At 42.7% G+C, this 20783-nt stretch overlaps 1 protein-coding gene across 2 annotated transcripts; it reads right to left on the reverse strand.

Moving 5' to 3' along the window:
* Positions 1–2316: 2316 nt before the first annotated feature.
* On the reverse strand, positions 2317–20581 carry NFRKB (nuclear factor related to kappaB binding protein). 2 transcript variants are annotated; one of them, XM_064397592.1, is made up of 27 exons: positions 20448–20581; positions 20163–20340; positions 19636–19776; positions 19033–19234; positions 18814–18941; positions 17548–17722; positions 17292–17393; positions 16668–16741; positions 16170–16254; positions 15750–15930; positions 15459–15567; positions 14888–15014; positions 13814–13879; positions 12795–12874; positions 12674–12714; positions 12190–12247; positions 11184–11358; positions 10756–10862; positions 10163–10286; positions 9709–9785; positions 8856–9076; positions 8078–8351; positions 7202–7420; positions 5994–6770; positions 5037–5143; positions 4168–4303; positions 2317–3441 (listed from the first exon to the last, which is right to left on the reverse strand). In XM_064397592.1, exons 3-27 carry the CDS (start codon positions 19756–19758, stop codon positions 3316–3318), a joined length of 3894 nt encoding a protein of 1297 aa, XP_064253662.1. In that variant the 5' UTR covers positions 19759–19776; positions 20163–20340; positions 20448–20581; the 3' UTR covers positions 2317–3315. The 2 variants fall into 2 exon arrangements, with proteins under 2 accessions (XP_064253662.1, XP_064253661.1); XM_064397591.1 differs by having other exon boundaries at positions 12190–12250.
* Positions 20582–20783: the final 202 nt, after the last annotated feature.

A 20783-nucleotide genomic window follows, 5' to 3' on the forward strand; every position in this document is an offset into this window, starting at 1 on the left:
ATTCAGATTTATTTATTGAGAAATTCAAAGCACATGATTGATGATTCCAGCCACCTCTGGATCTACATGCATCTGGTCTATCCACATAACTAGGGTCCAATAAATCTCAGATTGAGATAAATCAGTTGCAAAGGGGCAAAGTACAGGATTAAACCCTTTTTCTATCAATGCATGTTTCCAGCATGGACCCAGCAGCAGGTTCTCCCTTCCCCACAGCTCTGCAACAAACTTCTGTCTTTAGTGTTTAGGCTATGAGGCAAAATCTGAATTCCAGACTGCCATCCTACAGGATGAAGAGCACCCAACCAGAAAGGTCCTGAGCTCGGGCACCATGTACCCAAATTGTGGCAGGCACAAGAATTGGGTCTATTGTGAGGTGGTTCAAGTCTGCGATGTGACAAACAAGTAACAAGGTTTTTGCATTTACTAAAAGCAATGCTAGGATTTTCAAGGGTATTAGGAAAATTAAGATCAACTGTTAAAACATGTCTAATTAATTATTCTTTTGGAAGGAACACCTGAAGTTTTTGAACTCAAGATGAGTTCGCAGGGTTAGGAGGGTATCCTACTGAGGTATATAAATACAGATTTCCCCCACGACTTAAATAAAACAAAGCAGTTGTTAAAATAAAGGTTAGAAAGGTTTTAAATGGCCTGTGGCTGTTTGTGTAGCATGCTCAGTTTTTTTTAAGCAGGTTTTACACAATATACTCCTTGGAAATAAACTCCTTGGTGGAAATAAACTCCTAATCCACAGCTTTTCAGAGATAAACAAGGCACTTTGATAACTAGTGGGCATCTCACTATGACAAAATAGGCTGTACTTAATTTTTTAACTAGAAAAGGTAATGACAAAGATTAATCAGGCTGAATGCCCCTTTAGTTCCAGGCAGGACAGGTGGAAAATGAGTAATGTCAGTATAAATAATTTCTCTAGGCCCTCTTCCCCTGCATGCTGCCCTTGCAGCTCTTACTGCAGGACTCATCCAGAACAGCTTTCAGGCTGCAGAGCGAGGATGTGGGAGCATACACCACCTGGAACACAGTCTAGTTTATAGTTACCCTCCCCCAGTCTCAGCACAAAACCACTGCAGCCATTCCCTGCCCTTCTGCCTCATGTGTAGAAGTTAAAAGTTACTTATTAAAAACAAGGGCTCTTGACTTGCAGTAGCTTAGGGGTTATTTTTCAACCAGAGTGGAGCAGCTCATCAGACAGGTGGTAGCTGAATCCTAACAGGCTGTACTTTGTTCTTGAAAGCTAGGATAAACAATTCCTACCCAAGCCAGCACATAGCCATTCAAAATCAGAAGCCCATCCAGTGTCTGATGCTCTTTTCCCCAAAAACGAGACTTCAACGTAAAAGAGCAGGAACCTAAGAGAAGCAGCCAGGATGCAAAGGTTGCTCAAAAGTAGGACAGTGATCAACAGCAAGACACTTAAAACCAGCAGCAACCACCTGAGACACACTAAGCCTCTGGGATTAGGTGCAGGTTTCTTGTTTTCTTAAGCTTAATACTTCCAAAGCCTCCTGTGCCCAGCAAGCAAGTCATGAGGATTGACAGAAATTAAAGGGTCTTCACAATGTAACCATCTTTCAGCACTTGACTGTAGGTTAATTAATAATTTGTTAATTATGAACAGAACATAGCAGGATTATCTTGATTATGTTTTGAATTTAAAGGCTCTTTCACATAAGCAATAGCAGGAAATTGCTTGTTGCCTGCTTAATTTAGTCTTTCAACTTCACAACTAAATGGACTTCAGAATGTCCTCACCTCCGTCTCATGCCACCGTCTTTCTGCTGGCTCCTGATTGATACATGTGCAAAACGTGTCCCAAACATGACAAAACAGGACAGAAAACCTTTATCACTCAAAATTGTGAAGCATATAAACCACAATTCAAGCACTTGCTTTCAAATGCTGAACTGATGTGTCCTGCTAACTCAGTATTTATATCCAGTCACTTATTTTCTTACTGAAATATCTGTTTTCCTTCAAAGTGGGAAGTGGGTTAGATACATTACAGTAAGATCCACAACCCCAGCCTGAAGCCCAGCAAAACAGTAACACACACAGAGCTCCAACCACAACAGTCCTGAACTGTACTATTTGGTTCTTTAAATGTATTATGTTCTACAATATATAACTTGGAGCAAACCACATCTTTAAAAAAAAAAAGCCTACAAAAAAAGACCAGGTTAAAAAGAACCATCTTATCAAGAAGATGGGACAGGCTATTAGCCCTTGGCAAGCTGGACAATGATTGTACACAACACATGCTGTAGAGAACCAAAAGGATATGGCAGAGATCTGTAAGGCTTTCTACACTTTTATTCTTCTCCTGGTCCAGCACATCTTTTGATCTCATTCAGCTTCAAGGTCATGTCGGAACAGTCACAAAGTCACAAATCCATCTCCAGTATGTGCAAAATTCAAAAATATTTACATATACAGATAAAACTACAAAAGTAAAATCAAAACTAATGAGCAGGTTGCGGGTTAAAGTATTTCTTCAGAACCCAAGAGACAACAGTTTGGGTGTATTTGAAAATATATTCCAACCTTTTAAACCAAGGTACAGTTTGTTTCCACTAATAAAAAGGTTTCTATGTTGAAGACAACTAAAAGAGGATTGTTCTTGTGAACATCAACTTTTTCCTTTCCACTACAGTCCCATTTGCTGACAGACTTGTTCACACAGTGACTTTCTGTATCTCATCTCCCTCTCCCCCCACCATGGTCACTCACTCTGTTACAGCAAAAAAACCACTTTGACTCTCACCCTGTCTTTGACAGTAACCTGACATGGATGTGAGTTACAATAACTCTGGTGACAAAGACACCATCCTGAGTCACTAGATAACAGTAGTGACAGCTAGACTCCAGTAAAAGTAGACATCTTCTCCATGACTTTGAAAATGAATAACCCCTTCCAAGCAACCTTCCCTGCTTAATGAAGATCAAGGATAACTGTTTTGTCTACAACTGAAAATGCACAGGAACTGTATTTGCCAGAAGTCCTTTGGATGGAAAAAGAACAAAAAACAGCAATACATTTTTGAAATCATAATTCCACAGAACCTGGATTTCCACATCTGGATTGAAACATTTTGTTTTGCAGGTACATCATGTTTTTTTTTCTCTGGAATTTCTACCCACACATGGCAGTGCTGACCCTGGAGAAGCAAGGGCAGAACCCAGTCCAATTCCAAGCCATGGCTGGGGTTAGGCAGCCTCAGGTGTTTGGTTGGATGGAGGATGACAACAGGCTCAGGGAAGTCCTTAGAAAGTGATCCATGTTCAAACCAGTGTTCACAGCTGATCCTGAGTTTGCTTTGGAGATGGAGCTGTTGTCACAACCACAGTGGACACTGCTTTACTTGAGCCAGAGACTGTTCCCTGCTGGAGATGGGAGGCTGGAACTGTTTGAATTCGCACCTGTGTGAAATGGAAAGAAATAACTTGTCTCAAGAACAACCTGGTGACACAATGACTGCACCTGCACTGTGCTCTGGCGAAGTACTTGCTTCTGTTGCCAACAAAAACTCAGTTATTGGAACAACACCAAGCACCAAAAACACTGCCAGAAAAGAATATGTCATAAGAAGATCATTCCATCCACTGCCCACGTGAGATGGTAACAGGAGATTTCCAGATTAGAGAGGAAGGCCTGAAAACTAGTTTGAATAAAAACCTGTATGTCAGCTGCTTTTACACATTTTCAGAAAAAGGACTTGGATCCATTGGATACTTCTACAGACTTGTTAGTATCAGCTGTTGATGCAGATTAATTATTTGGAATTACAGAACACTAAGTTTCCAGACAGAAAGATGGATACGCAAAGCAGTTATGTGATTTCTTCAAGAAAAGGTGACCCACAAAAGCCAAAGTACAAAGCACTACAAAGACTGCTGTGTGTATAGAAAAATCCTGACAAGACCTTTGGTTTTACATTGATTATACTGGCAGTACTTCAAAAACATTTATTAACTTTATTTGGATGGAGAGAACGTAAAGGTGATGATGGATTCCATGTGCTTAATGCAGACACTACAACCAAGCTGTGTGCCTGGTTTTTTTCTGCAACCCCATATATCCAGTGTAAAGTCCTCATAGAGATGTTATTAAAAAGCAAATAGAATGATCATTCCAGGTGCTCTTACCTGTGTTGCTTGGCCTTGCTGCTGTAGCTGCTGTAGTTGCTGTGCAGTCAGAAAACTCACAGGCTTGTTCCCAGCAATCAGTTTAGTCCCTGCTGGCATTGTAGTCAGAATGATATTTCTGCCTAATCCACTGATGCTAAGGAAAAATAATTGTTGTTGAAAGGTTAGTAAACAGCACAGCATGCTCAATCTTTCCAACTCCAAACCATTCTTCAATTGCTAGTAGATTATAGTTCTACCACATGTACTAACCATTTCAAGTAGTGGGGTTTTTCTTCCCCCATGAAACTGGCAAATACAGTAGCGACAAGTTTATGTCAGTATTTATAACTGACAGAGAATTTAGCACACCAATCACACCCATTAACTCTGGACCATGCACACACTGGGTTAGCCTGATCAGACCTGAACATTTCTCAATGCAGAAAACAGCTGAGCACTTGAAATATTAACTAAGGGAGACACTATCAGAATTTATGGAAGAATAAACAAAAAGCCTTCAATATCTGAATGCCAGAGGAATTCTCACTAAGGCAGTTAACTTCTCTTGAATGGAGAGATGGCCTCAGATTACATATATTTTTCGCTGTGTTAATTCTTGCTCAAACACACAGAACTAATTGAACAGATGACTTCAAGGCACAAAATGTTTTTTCTTCGGTGTATTTGCTAGAACCTGCATCTCAAATTACTAAAAATTACAATCTCATTGTAGACACCATATTCACTCAGTTTCTTGCAGCTGATGGACCTGTTAACAGACTGCAATCCTATTCCAGCCCCTGTCTGCTTGCTCCCCAGGAACCCACCGAACACAGACCTTCCTCAGCCGATTTCTAAAGCAGAACTACAAGATGCAAAGCACTCACTTGGTGCCAAGGTTCCCCTTGATGATGGGAGCAGTGACCACGCTCTTGCCCTTCACTGGCTGGCTGATCACTGACAGGGGTACTGTAATCCGTGCTGGAAGTTTGCCCTGGAGAATGGGAAGAACACATGAGGAGCCATGGGGAGCTCAGCAGAAAAACTACCCGACAATATCTGTTGCTTTGTGTGAGTCCTGTGAGCAGAAACCAGCAGGAGTTTTGCTGATGAAATCTGTGCTCCAGTTCAGGCTCCTTAAAATTCACCTCCCTCTCATTCACTACACAGCCGCCTGACCCCTGAAAATCCACATCATCTTTGCACCACAGGATCCATGATTTTTATCCTTAGGAAACAACCATAATGTCATTCAGCTTATGTAACCACAATACAGTTTGTAGTGCCTTCAGATTTGGGAATTAAAATAGCATTAAAGGGTGAAATCAGTAAAAAAGTTAATACAAGTAACAAGCACTTTTAGTTCTGAATGTTCTATGACACCATTACAAGGGAAATTATTGCCAAGGTGTAGGGCAAGACACAGAGCTGCATGAGGCAGGACTTCAGATATGCAAAGTTTATTTCATTCACTTGCAAAAGGAGATGAGGGAAGTATCTGACTTTTTGGGGGCATTTAGCTGCAATTTGAACACCATGAAATGAGTTGCAGACTCATACCCAGAATATAAGTTGTGGCAGCCCCATCCCTGGAAGTGTTCAAGGCCAGGTTGGATGAAGCCTGATCTAGTGGAAGGTATCCCTGCCCATGGCAGGGGATGGGACTGAATGAGCTTTAATGTCCTTTACAACCCAAAATTTACAACCTAAATACAACCATTGTATGACTGCCACATTAATTTGAGTCTCTGTGGATGCAAAGAGTAGTTTTCAGCCATTAAACATCAGTGTATTTTGGCACCCCCTTCTTTCCCCATCCCCAGTTAGAGCTCAGCATTACTCACTGCCTGGGACGTAGATACCACTGTGGTGCTGACGGGCACCTGCCGCACAGCCGTGGCTCCTGTACCAATGGTTATGGGGGCTCCTGCAGCTCCTGAGGCCACAGCAACTGCTTTGGACACTGTGGCACTCATGGTGGGTAAGGAGGTCTGACCTGTGCCAGCAACGCTCACTGCCGAGGATGACGGCACCTGCTTAGCATGAGTGGCTACAGTTATGGTCTGCCCAGCTTTGGGGGGTATCACCCCCAGCCCCTGCACAATTCTGATCGTGGCAGCTGGCTTGGCCTCCGTGGATGCCACCGTGGTTATGGCTTTGCTCTTCTGATCTGCCACAGTCACGCCCAGGGCAGGCATCAGGCGGAAAGCAGAACTTGTTGGCTCTGAAGTCTTTAAGTCAGGAGTCACTTTCACCACGGTGCCTCCGGCTGGGCTGGAAGAGGCAGGAGACACCGTGCTTGTCTTGGCTGGAGACTCAGCAGTCTGGACAGGGTTGGATGTCATATGCAAAGTCGCAGAGATGCCTTTCCCACCAGCACTGCTTCCTGCAGCTGCTGTGAAGAGGTCCTGAGTCAGTTTGACAGTAGTGACTTGAGACTTGGCCAGGGTGGCCATCATATCTGGAGTGATGCGCAGCACCGTTTGTCCCTTTGCGTCCGTGGTGATGGAGGATGAGGGCAGGCGCAACACATCCTTCCCTTGGATCCGAAAATTGGTTGCTGTGAGTGGAATGCCACTTGCAGCCTGCGTCTTCACACCAAGTTGTCCTGTAATAGCCACCTGGGAGAGATCAGAGAAATGGTTCTGTCAAACTGGGACAAGGTCCAAGGCACACACAAAGCAGAACTTCCCAACAGGACAGTGTTTGCTCCCACTAGAATGCAAGTGGAATAAGACTAGCACTCAGTACACTACTGAAAATTATTCTGGTTGTTCATCAGATGGCATTCCCAATCCCATCTGAAATAGGAAATACTTGTGAGGCTGGTTTCTTTTCCAAACAAAGGAGAGGAGAGATCACTGAAGAACCTGCACAAACACATCTTTCACCTGTACGTGGAAACAGGGTTCAAACACACAAAACCAGCAACTGTGTCAGCCCACACAGTCCATCAACTTACACAGCATTACAGCTCTCAAATGTTCACATCTGCACAACAGGAAACAATCAGGTTGTGGAGCCCATTTCCAAGTCTCTCCCTCACTCTCACCTGCTTGATGATGTTCTGGCCAGCCACGTTCTGAATGATAGTGGTGGAGGAGGTGCTGGCAGCAGAACTGCCTGGAGAGCTGGTCACTGGCTTCACAGCAGGGCTGGACACTGCAGGCAGCCCCGTCACAGTGATACCTGCCTGGCCGGCCATGGAGCCTCCTGCTCTCGGCACCTGCACAGGGCTACTCTGAGCTTTTACAGGCAGAGTCATCACAGCCTACAGAAGAGAGGAGGAATACTATGAGCAGACTACCACAGTAGGAACAGTCTAGTGATTCTTCTTTGTGTTCTGTTAGCTTGCGAGTTCAGGGGAGCTCACAAGACTTCCCTTGCAAGGATTCCAACTGCTTGGAACTGTAGTGAGGTGGGTGTCAGTCTTTTTTTTCCAGGTAACAAATGACAGGATAAGAGGAATTTGCCTCGAGTTGCACCAAGGAGGTTAAGTTGGATATTAGGAAATTTCTTTTCACAGAAAGGGTTGTAAAGCACTAGAACAGACTGCCCAGGGCAGTGGTGGAGTCACCATCCCTGGAAGCATTAAAAAAAATTTGTGGACAATGCACTTAAGGATATGGTTTAGCAGTGAACATGGTAGTGTTGCTGTGTTCATGGCTGGACTTATCTTGACAGTCTTTTCCAAGCTTAAGGATTCTGTGATTCCAAGTTCTATGGACTTTTTATGTAATGCACAATTTAATGACACCAGGTAAATATGTGAAAAACAGAGCACTGAACAGTATTGTATATGTAAAACTTTTTCTGTGCTCTTGCCTGCAGTTAGTGCATGCTCCAAGTGAGCACAGTATGCCTGTGCATCACACCAAAACACTGCAAGTCAGATCACATGTCAGATACTCTAACCCTTCCAACTCACCTGAGGGAGCACTTTGGTTTGTGTGGCTGTAGCTGGAACACGGATTTGAGGCACTGATGTGGGCTGCTGCTGCTGGGTGACCACTGGGGCTTGCTGGGACATAGCTGGAAGGCTGGATTGGGAAGTGACCACACGGACCTGTGGCAGGCCTGAGGAGCTGCTGTGACTGACCACATGTGGGGTGGGCGCTGGCCCCGACTGTGCCTGTGAGCTCTGAGCTGGGGACAGCAACGTTCCTAGCTGGGGCACGGTGGGAGAAGACACAAGGAGAACACTATGGAAAGACAGAGCCAGTAGGTCAGCAAAGATGTAGGAAATTCACACAATCACAGAATCACTGAGGTTGGAAAAGACCTTTGAGATCATTGAGTCCAACCTGTGACTGATCCCCATCTTGTCACCCAGCCCAGAACACCGACTCCCTTGTCCACTTGTTCCTTGGACACCTCCAGGGATGGAGACTCTACCATCTCCCTGGGCAACCTCTTTAAATGTCTAATCATGCTTTGTGAAGAAATTCCTCCTAATGCCCAACGTGAACTTCCCCCGGCACAGCTTGAGACTATGCCCTCTTGTCATGCTGTTGTTTCCTGGGTGAAGAGTTCAACTCTCACCTGCCTCCAACTCCCTTTCAGGGAATTGCACAGAGTGGTAAGGTCACTCCTGAGCCTCCTCTTCTCCAGGCTAAATAACCCCAACTCCCTCATTACTGAATTATACAAAATATTGAAAAACAGCCAGCAGCATTCCCAAGTGACATAGGGGACAGAAGCAGTACCTCTGGCTGGGTTTTGCTGGCTCTGACCCAGCACCAGATACACTCTTGCTGGCCACAGACACTGGTGGGGGTGAGATGGGTGTTGCTGGCAATGCAGGGGCAGTTGGTGTCACGGGAGTCACAGGAGTTGGTGGCATGCTGGAATCACTGAGGCTCAGCTGACTAGGATCTGCTGTGCTGGTGGGGAGGGCTTTCACAGTACCTTCCTTGCTACTCGACTTCTACAAAGAAACCACATCCAGCATCACAAAATATGGGGTTAATTGCTGCACCTTACAGTAGGCTGAGCACTTCAACCTGAGTTCAGTATGGTGGTGAACAAAGTCCTGCTGTTAAATCCTGAAATCAAACATGACTGACTGTCTGCCTTTCCCCAGCTGCAACCCTGGATGAACTGGTGTGTTTGGCTGCTCCTGCTCTCAAAGAAAAGTGCACCACAGTTGTGACACATTCAAAACATGCAGATTTCCACCGTGGTTAATGTGCCAATAGACAAATACTTCAGAAATATTTAATATCAGACAGCCAAACTCTTGACGGCTTCAGCAGAGCAAGGGGGAGAACACATGTGTTCCACACACCCTGTTACAAATTAACCTCAAAACTAGATCTGAAAGACCATCCCTTTGATAGGGAGCACAAATGAGAGGATAGCAGTGGAAACTGTGTGGAGAAAAAGTTCCCTCTCTCCCTGTTCATTTTGTGCACTGACATTCATATACACCATGAAGTGCTTACTCAAATGTGGTAATTTTCATCACCTGCTATGGATGCAGAATTTATGGATTAAATTAAGACTAGTCTACTTCTCAATCCCAAAAGCAGCTGTGCAACCCTGACCAAAGAAATCTACCATTTTAGCTGGAGGTTTTGGCTTCTGAAGAGCTTTCTTGGCCTTTGCTGCAGCAGCTTGAGCATGATGGATCCGTTCTGCAAGGACAAATTAATGGTTAGAGCTCCTGAACACAAGCAGACTGATTTAAGGAAGAAGCTAAGTAAGACATGCAGATTCTTCTTCAAAAGGAATTAAACATGTTATGTAACAGTGCAAAGAAAAACATCTAGTAAATTAGCTGAAAAGGCTGAAAATAAGACACATAAAAACATCTGCAGTTCTTGCACGTGGGATGGTATTTTTCAAACAAATGGTTCAAAGTGACACACTTCTCTCTAAGACTGGGTTTAAGTGCTGAAGCACTAACATAAGCAAACTGACTAGGAAAAAAAAAGCTAGACTGACAAATTAGTATTCATTATCCATCTTTATAAACATTTTAATTCTTAAGACATCACCAACCCAGGCTTACCAAACTCTTCCTCACTCCTGTCCCGGTGCAGGTAGATCCACAACTTCCGCCCAATATCGTATTTCACACAGGGATCTTTCTCATAATGCAATCGGTCCAGAGCACCACTAACAACAGTGTTAACCTGAAGTTTAGAATTCACAGATTACATCATATCCTTTGCTGGACTAGCCAAAACTGATGAACAGAAACATGATCTTATTTGGTATAAAAATAAGTAAGCTGCGTAAGTGAGTAAGAGTGAGAACTGACTCTCCATCTGAGTGAGAACTGACTGAGGGCAGATATTGCATCACAGGATGTTGTTTGCCACCTTGGGTTAAATGGAGCTTCCAGCAAAGCTCTGAAACTGTCTGTTTCTCAATCTAAAATGTGAGCAGCTCCAGGACAGTGTTAACTCTGCGGCTTTTCTAGCTGGTTTTTCATCATCCCAAGTTCGTGCAGATTTGCAGCAGCTCGTCATAGTAGTACACAGCTCCCTTTTGCTCATCACAGCAACATAAAAAGTATTGGGCCTTTGCCACTGAATACTGCCTAGGTCCATGCAGTGTATTTTCATGAGAATCTGAGACCAGACATTACATCAAACTTACCTGAGCGCTTGTGACATCCGGAGCTAGGAACTGGGAATCTTTGAGCAGCTCACAGATTTCAGCTCGAGTTCCCTCTCCATTAGGAAGGCGAGCAGCAGCATCACGAACTGAAACACAAAACCAGAGCTTAAACTTCCAGCTGTAACTGGACAGCGGTACTCAGGTACTCCATCAGATAAATTTTGGGACTGCTCTATTACCCTTTTTCTCACAGTGTCTACTTGCTCACTAAAATCTAGCCCCAAAAATCCCTCAAAAAGGAGGAGAGATTATAAAAGATTGTTTTAAAGTACATGAACTGTGCCAACTTTGTGGTAATAGTGATGAACTTGAGGAACAGCATTCCCCAATGTAGATTCCTGAAGTTGTTTTAGGGGTCAGAGGAATATTTTTCTTCTTTAAAAAGGTTTCTCTGGCCATGAACTTACCAAGGGATAAAATGGTGACATATGCTGGTCTGTCTGAGCGCAGGAGAGAATGTTCCCGGGCTTTGTTTAAGGAGGTTTCCTTGTCAAACACCCCCTTCACAGGACCAACAACCGACTCGAAGCCATGCATCCGGAAGGTGAAGGCTTTGTGGGGCTGGCTGTAACGGTAACGCTCCTGGAGGTGGACACAAGAGCACTGACTTTACCAGGAAACATACAGTAAAGCTTTATGTCATATTACCAAGTAAGTTTTTGTCATTCTCTAGAGAAAGCTTTTTTAAACTAAATGCTCAAATAGTGCTATATAAACTTATTTTGGATCAAGAAAATCACAAACTACTTCGTGCAAAGTACAATGCTCCACCTAAGCAAGGTGTGCAGGTGCAACACATTCACTGTCAAGCAGCTGCACAGACTAGAGAGGTGCCAGAAATACAAGAGATACACCCCTTCCCCTTCCTCCCTTTATCTGGCTAAAGAGAGATTTCCAAAATTTAACTTAAAAATTCTGTCCTGCAGACAGCACATGGAGAGAAGGGAGAAGAATCCCCATCATGTGAATTCCCTCTAATTCCCATTTGCATCTACTACAGATAGGATAACTAAGTGGATGGGTGCACTTATTGACACTGGTTTTTTTGATTGCATACATACATGCCCAAAAACTAAAGAGGCGAAAGTAGGGGATGGTGGGGGATGGCAAATGAGACGGCGGGGTTGGCACTATCAATTTCAACTTACACTATCAATTTCATTAATTTTATCCAATTAGTTTTTACCAAATTAATTCTACACACTGGAAATACTGAGGGTTTTAAAACAAGGTTATGTCATTAGTATGTTTTATGCAAGGCCAAGATACTGCCTTCAAGGCAGAAGCAACATATCAATTCCTCACATTAATTACATTTGTGTAGAATATAAAACTGCCATCCTACACAAATTCTCCTGATTTAGTGGCCAATTGTTTTAACAAGTGCCTTTAAAATGAAGAGTCTCTTCTTACTTGCTCTTGAAACACCCGTTTCTCCTCTCCAGTGCTAGGCCGGACTACATAGTCAGTCCTTCTGAAACAAAGGGTACTATCAGTTCTGAGCACAAGAAGCCCACAACAGTCCCAAACAATGACTCCCCTCATCCTTCTGCAAATTCTTCTGAACAAATCCTGAAAGCATTTATGGTAACAAAAGCAAGCCTGCAGAGATCTTAAAGTATGCTGTGTCTATTACCTGAAGGCAAGCAAGGACTATAAATAATCTCATTAGCAGAACCTAAGCTAGACTGCAGCTTAGCTGTGATAATATATGTGGACTTGGAAAAAATCAGTCGATTTCATGAAGTCCAGTTACTGCATTTATAAAATCAAACTATCAAATTTTCTCTTGCCCCACAACGTAAAATTGTTTTATTTTAAGATCCAGAGGCACAAGGCCCAGATCTCACAGCTTCAGCAACACTACAAAGGCTTTCAAGCAATGTTACACACTTACACTCTGGGCAGTGGCATAGCATCTGAGCTGTCTTCATTTTCCTATTGAGAAAGAAATATCAATATTGGGTAGAACACAGTCAGGTTTCATGCTCCTAGAAGGTGATTTTTGTCTCACTCACTTTGAAAAAAGTCTGGTCTTTGGTCTCCAACCAGAGATGAAACAGTGCTGCCAATTCCTTCTCGTGATCTTGGTAACTACCTAGTGAAGTCACAAAAATGTAAAAATAGAACTCTTTTTAATTGTTAGGAAGCCAGATGCTTGTAATTCCCATTCCTCTCCTGTTCCCTTCTCTCCTCAATGCATCAGCAGCCACAGATGTTCAAACTGCAATATTTGAACACCTCCAGGCTCAGGAAACGCCAAATCCCAGTGGTTCCCCTGTGCTGGTAGAAAAGATGGTGCTTCAACTCCTAGTACAGAAGGGAAGATGCTGTTTGGAACACTGTCAGCTGTTCCCACTCTCTGAAGTTACTGAATCCATAAGCAAAAACACTGGCCTACATAACCTCCACCAAAAACTGCAAAAGGGATCAAAGGAAAAGCTTCCTGACTCCAAATCTCTGCCAGTTTAAGCCTGCAGATATGATCAGTAGAATCACCATAGTTAAGAATGAGAAATTCTGTGCCGTAACTAAAGGAATAAACATAAACACGGAACATTAACATTCATATTGCTAAATCAATATGAGCCTGAGCACATTGATCATTAAGTTGCTCTTTGGTTCCCACTTTTAAAAATGAGAATTGTATCAGTTTGCTCTACGGAGAAGCTTAATTCCTTTGCAATTGTGATAGTTACTAATTACTATGAATCATCAGAAGATATGCTCTACAGAAGGGAAAATATGAAGGTTTTCAGACAAATTTGAAGGCTAACAAACATGGTTAAGTCAGCAACAGAAAGAAATACAGCCTTTGTTCATTTATGCTCTGTCTGCTGCTGATACTGATGTCTTGTGAACATCTCAAATCCAAAACATGTATTAGCTCAGCTAAAAGAAAAGAAATGCCTAACTATGGAATTAACAGCTGTTTGTGTTTTTCTCAGGCTGCAGAAAGATGAAAAGTGAAGTCCTGGAGAAAACAACAAACCTTTTGTACTATAGTACACATCATAGAAGAACACAAGGTACTCACCAAGCAACTTCCACTGCTGAGTTTTCTCCTTGAATTCAACAAAAGGTGAGAAGCTGGAAGGAGCATCTACAACGAAAAATGTCTATGTCAGAGACATTATACCATTGTCCAACCTCAAAATTCTGCTGTGGTTATGCAAACTGTCAAGTTAAAGACTCACAGTGACAGAGCATTTTAAATGATTATGTAAGTGCATCTCTAAATTATCCTTGCCCTTGGGAAGGGGATAGGATCCCTTTATCATCTTGGGAAGGCGAGCATCTCAGAGTGTAAGCGCAAGCACAAGGAAAGAACAGAACAAGATAATGAACCTTCCAACAACAGGCTGTCAGCTTAGAGCCCGCTCCTGCTGTTAACCATGTTCAGATCAGTTATTTAGTGCACTCGGATGAAAAAATTGCCAGTTGAGAACTTTATCTTCAAGCTGAAGACGAAAAAGAAATATGAGGCCCCAGGGACTGTTACTGTACAGTGAAAACTCATGGGATCATGTGAAGAGAACTTGAGAGTTACAGTATTCACCGGCATTATGGACAACATGCTGCAAGGCCAACACAACCTACTCTGTCTCTGCCTTTAAAACTTCCTACTAAGCAAATTAGAACCACAGAATAATTCATTTTGAAAGGAATGGCTGAAACTCAGTTGGCCAAAGCCCAAAGTAGGCCAGCCTCATGTTTTAGCGGATTGCTCAGGGCATCATCTAGTTTGATTTTTATTATCTCCAAAGACAACTCTAACTTCAAACTGTGGGGGAAGAGACTAGTACCTTCCTGCTTCAAATACCCTGCCTGAAGACACGATCAGAATATGAGAAACTGTCTGTCTAGAGGCAATTTCACAGACATTTTCACATACTTGGGAATCATGCTGGGTCTTATCTACTATCCACATGCAGAACAAGTTGACCACAACCAACACATGTCAGCCAAACAGCCTACCACAGAAATACTGCCAGCAATACAAGGATTTATTGTAGTGATGAATGAAAAGTTGATTTGAGCTATAATGCAAACCAGCACTGACTATAACAGAGGAACAAGCACAATTAGTATTTTTAACATCTCTTCTTACCTCTGCTATCACCTGCCAAATACTGCAAGGCAGGTAAAACCAATTCAGACCAATTAGGAGCAAAGGAGAACCAGTTATTTAGTGCACTGGCATGAGAAGATTGCCAATCGAGAACTTTATCTTCAAGCTGAAGAGGAAAGATAATTATTTTATTAATGATCTCACATGTTTAAACTATGACTGTATTTACAGAAAACAAACCAGCTGAACATATGCAGGGGATAAAAAGGTTTTTTATGTACATGAAATAATCACCTGACTTTTTCAAGTAACCACAGCACCAAAGAAGGGGGAAACACTTCCCCATCTCTGTCCTTAATACAGAAAATATATCTAACCATGATCTATAGAATGGGTATGGAAAGACTCACAGATTCAACTGACTAAACTCATGAAACATGTTAAAACCAGAATGTGCTAGCACTCCCAACAGGGTTTAATATGTAATCTAAATCTTATTATATAATTTACAGCAAAGTCTGGAGAAAAGTCACTATTGCAAAGCTGTAAGCTCCTCTATTCTTTGATTTTACTTCCTGCAAAGATTCCTAGTAAGTATGTGGTTCCTTACCACAGAGAGAATAGCAGGTCCTTCCAGAAACAGTATCTCCAAAAGAAGAAAAAAGAAGCTGGATGATATCTCATTTATTTCAAGGCATGGCTTCATATCTTCAAGAGGTCTTCAAAAGAAAGAGAATGCAGAGTAAATCCTCTGAGTAAATACTCACCTCCATACACCATATATTTCACACATCCCAAACTACATGAAAATGCAGCCTGCAACAGTCCCACAAAAACATGAGCTGAAACATGTTGCTTTTTTTATCCATGCTAGGTGTTCAGGGCCGTCTGGAACACTTACTCCTCTTTGACAGATGACAGAGGGAGGGGGGAAAAATCCTGAGACATTGATGGGAGTCCATCTGCATTGCCAAGAGAGTCAGCCAAATCCTCCACCTCAGATTTAATAATCTTTGGCTTCTTTCTTTTCTTATCTTCCTTGTCCTTCACTTTTTTCTTGAGGGTTGCGAGGTCAAATAAGGCTTCAGATATGATAAAAGTTAAAAAGAATACTTAGCTTCTTACTATACCTTAATGAGAGTCATACACTATATAAGTATGTATCTAGAAATGTATGTTGTGTATACTCAACCATGGTGTTCACACCTCAACCATTCCACCTTTCCAGCTGCTGTCATAAATCTTCACTTTTCCCCTCAACAGAAAACCTCTAGTTTTTAAACGAACATATATGAAATAAAAAAGCAAAGGATCCACTGACTTGCTAAGGAACCTTTCCTGCCAGCATTCACTCGAGTTATGATGTCCTCAAGGGTCAGGTCTGTTGTAACTAGATCAGGGTGATCCTACACAGGAAAACAGTAGAGAAATTAAACTGAGAAAGGACAAAGTCTTAAGACAGCAACAAGGTGAAGAAGTACCCAAGTACTAAAGTGCACCAAACTCAATCAGGATCAGCTTATTAAATTATTTACTGCAATAAAATTTGGTTAGTCTTCTAACCCTGAAATCCAAATTTTTGTCCCTCCAAAACACATAATTAAAATTACAAAATCCTTCTATCAAGATAAATGTGGCCAGGAGCTGCATCTATACAGTGACAATTGAACCCAGGTCACAATAAAGAGCTAATGGGTGGGTGCACACAAAAAATAGCAATCATTTTGTCACCCAGAAGTACCCTGATCTTTATGGCTAAGAGATAAAAACATCAAAGTTAAAATATGGTCCCACCCCTCAAGACTTTTTGACATCTTACAGGCTGACGTTTTCGTTTCTCATGGTGCTTCTTCAACATCATCTTTAAATCACTTTCCCCAAGTTCTATCTTGTCTGCAATGAAAATAATTATTTGCAGAGTTTTCCTCTACTGTTACCTTCCACACTTCTTAGAATGCCATTTTCTATCCATTTACACTTCCAGCAATCTCCAAATTTCAGTAACTAATTTCTCCATATATGAATTTCCTTCATTCATTCATCCATTCATTTCAGTGCTTCATTCAGTCATCAGACTTCACTGCTGATGCAAGCATGGAAAAGAAGCCAGAACCAGCTTAAAGAGTTTGCAGAATTGATTACAGTCACTATAGGAGGAATTCTTAAGTATTTTGAACTGGACTATGCTAATGCTTCAACCACTAAAGGCAAAATATAACAGAGGAATCAGTAATATTACAGAAACTAGGACTCTTGTGCTCAAATACTAGCCTTTCAAGAAGCAAAAAATTAAACTCGGAAAACAGCAAACTATTTTGGAGACTGCAAAAATGAAGCATCACATGATTTCCCATCAAACAACAGATTTTAAAGGTGATTTCTTGCAAGATTTCGAGGCAACTCTCCCTCCTCTATCCATACTGACCTTCTGATTTGTTCTTACCTGCAGTTTTCATGTCCAAGGTTGACAACGTGGGGATCACTCTCAGGGGAACTGGTGGACTTGAACAACGTGCTGGAGAAGTTGGAGGCCAAGAGATTAGATCTGAAACAGAGGTATAAATTCACTTCTGCAAGACCCATCACCAATTTATTACCATGTGTTCATTAGATCCCAGCCAGTGGAAGTAGAGCCCAGAATCAGAAATGTGTCTTTTTCCATCCACACCTGAAGTCTTCAGTTCAGCCCAGGGCATTACCTTCTTCATCAGAAGACAAGGTAGTGTCTCCACACTCCTCTTTCACTTCCCTCAGGATCTTCAAGTAGCGCCGATGTGTCCGTCTGTCTCGTTCTTCCGAGTCATATGTTGGTGGGAAATGCTTTCTCCTTAGGGTCATGTCAGGGCCTCCTTTCCTGGCTAATTCCAGCAAGTGCTGAAAGGAGAGATTCATGGGACATTAGCTAAGTCAGCTGCATTGCTGTAAGCCAGGACAGGTAAGCCCAGCTCAGATAACTTCCAGCAAGATTACCATGTGGTTCCATCAGCACCTCAGATCTGTACAAGTAGAACCTTAGGAAGGATCAATATCTGCCACACACAGGATTTCAAACCTAGCATTTTAGACCATCATTTAAAGGAGAGAAAAAAAACTAGGTGAAATTTCTGCACCTTCTTCTGCACACGTAACACTATCTGTCATTTTATGTGAACTGTTGAGAAGAACTTAAATCATTAGTGTGAGGTGTAGTTTCCACACAAATATGTAATGATGTGTCCTTTCAAAAAACCATTTTACCTCTCATGGCTACAGAGGAAATAACTTCCTATGTATACCATATTGTTGCCCAATTAAGTTGTGGATGGCCCATCCCTAGAAGTGTTCAAGGCCAGGAGCAACCTGGTCTAGTGAAAAGTGTCCTTGCCCATGGCAGGGGATTGGAATGAGATGAGCTTTAAGGTTTCTTCCAACCCAAATAATTCTGGGATTCTCTATTTCCCACAACATTGTAGGCCATTTTATAAAGATAGACTTTCTTCTTCATCCCTACATACCAAATGCCTCAATATCTAAGCACAATGAAAGATAAATGAGCAATAAACACATTTCAGCTGGCAACAATTTGCTCACAGCAGTACCCACAGAGGAAGACTTTACCAGGGATTTAAGAAATGAGAATCAGAGGTTTAGATCCACATATTTTCTAACTGTATTTAGCAACCGTAGTTGCTTCAGAAATGGTAAACAAAGGCAGAATGACTCGTTAAGAAAATAATAAGTTGTAAAGGTGCAAATGCACGAAGTGGGAACAAGGTGGGAAGGAGACAGGTCACACAAGTGAAAGCCATGAGAGTTACACAACCCGAAATCTGCAAATATAGCAATGGGTCTGGAGCTCTCTCTGACCCACTGGAAAATTCAGAAGCATTACTCATTCAGTTCATTAAAGGAAAGGCCTGAGAGAACTGTGACTGCGCCAAGACACTTTTAATAAAAACAAGTTATTCATCCCAGAGCACACTCACATTGCGGGAAGCGAGGATCTGCTTGAGCAACCTATAGAAGTACTGCTGCTGGGCACTCAGGTAGCGCTTGTACTGCGACTTGTAACAGAGCTGCCGGTACTTCACCACCTCAGGATTGAAGTGTCCATCTGTAACAAAGACAAAACACACACCTGGGTTTTCAACTGCTAGCTGAGAACTTGCCCCAAACCCGCAGGGAAGCTCACAAGGCTGACTGACCCCGGAAGAGTTTCTGGGCGATGTGCAGCGGGTTCCCAAAGCGAAAGTTCACCCCACTGAACAGCGCTGAGATGACCTTGTTCTGATGCTCTCGGTTGTTCTCAGGGAAGTGAGGCAGGAATTTTTTTAGGTGCTCTTGCTGCTCATCTGTCAGGACCTCCTGCCACGTTGACAAGCTGACAACCTCAAAAAAGATCTCGGGCTAAAGAAAGCAATAAACAGCAGTAAAGAAAATGCAGCCACATCCTTGACCATTTTCTAGCCCTTGAGGCTTTTTAAGTAACACCAGTCATGAGACAGTGTTTTATAAAACACAGGAAACAAGAGAGCACAAAAAGGAAAGGTCAAGAAATTGATAGTACTAACAAGAAAACAAATTCAAAGCTTGCAACAATCTTCTTAAAGGCAAATTTAAAATACTAAGAACATAACAGAATTGATTTAAAAGATACTCTCCTGAGATTAATCAAACACTTGACACTTTTCCCAAGGCAGTCAAAAACACCTCCCCTGTCCAGTTTGCTCCATAAGCCCCGAAAAGGGAGTTAAACATGTTATTTACATAGAAGTTATGATAAGGTGAAATGTCTCAGCACTACTCACATCCTCCAGGAGGTCCTCAGGCAGACTGACCCGGGTGGTGCCCAGCATGCAGTCCTCCATGATCCTTGTGCAATTGCCCTCCAGCTCCAGGGGGTCTGTGAGCATGTGATCCAGGGAATCCATCCTCCAGCCTTCCTGCTCCTGGACAATGACAGCAAAACCCTCAACAAACAAAAATCCCAAACCCAGATACATCAGATACATCCATCCTGATGAGAGGAGTGACAGAAGCCCCACCTTTGATGGGTGGTTGTTTAAATGGAAGCTATGGAGCTGGCCTGCAATATCTGTGTATATATATATGTATATATATATACACACATACATACATATATACATGTGTATGTATGTATATACACACATACATAGGTATATATATCAAACCCATACATACACACACATTTATATATATAAAACACACATAGAGAAGCATTTACTCTTCAATTACAACACAGGTCATGCCAGTGGTGCTTTTCCACACAGGTAGATTGGGAAGTACAGCTGACCCATCACACTTTCCTTCCCACCTGCAGGAACTGTTTTCAACACCGCTAAACACCAGGACAGACTACATTTAAATCCTGAAGGCGGTTTTAAAGTGCAGAACCGAAGGTCAGGTCTAAGGTGGGGTTTGCCTCAGGTTGAAGGTGTGACAGGGCCAGGAGCCCCGGCCGCTGCGGCGCGACACAGCCGGACCGCTCTGAGCTGCGAAGAAACGAATAAAACACGCGAAATAAAGAAAAGGGCAATAAAACTCCGCAATAAACCGGGTAGGATAGGGAAGAAAACAGAAAAACAGGTTTATTCCATACCCCTCACGCGGCCCGGCCGAAGGCGGAAGGCGGCGGCGCTGCCGCGCCTGCGCGAACGCCCCAGCCCGCTGAACTGCGCCTGCGCGCGGCCCCGGAGCCGCGACAGGTCGGAATAGCGCAGTGACCTGCCAGGGGACAAGGCCGGAACTGCCCTGGAAACACCGCACTTGTGGAATGCTGAAGCCACCTATCAGTCGCAGATTTATACGGCTTGACTGCAGTCCTGTGCAGTGAATTAGTCATTGAGATGCTGTGCTAATATTACAATGAAGTGTTGAAAGGCTGAATATTTTGAATTTTAATGCAAATTTTCATACAGCAAACGGAGGTTCTTCC

The sequence above is a fragment of the Passer domesticus genome, chromosome 23, assembly GCF_036417665.1.
Source record: "Passer domesticus isolate bPasDom1 chromosome 23, bPasDom1.hap1, whole genome shotgun sequence".
Classification (NCBI taxonomy): Eukaryota; Metazoa; Chordata; class Aves; order Passeriformes; family Passeridae; genus Passer; species Passer domesticus.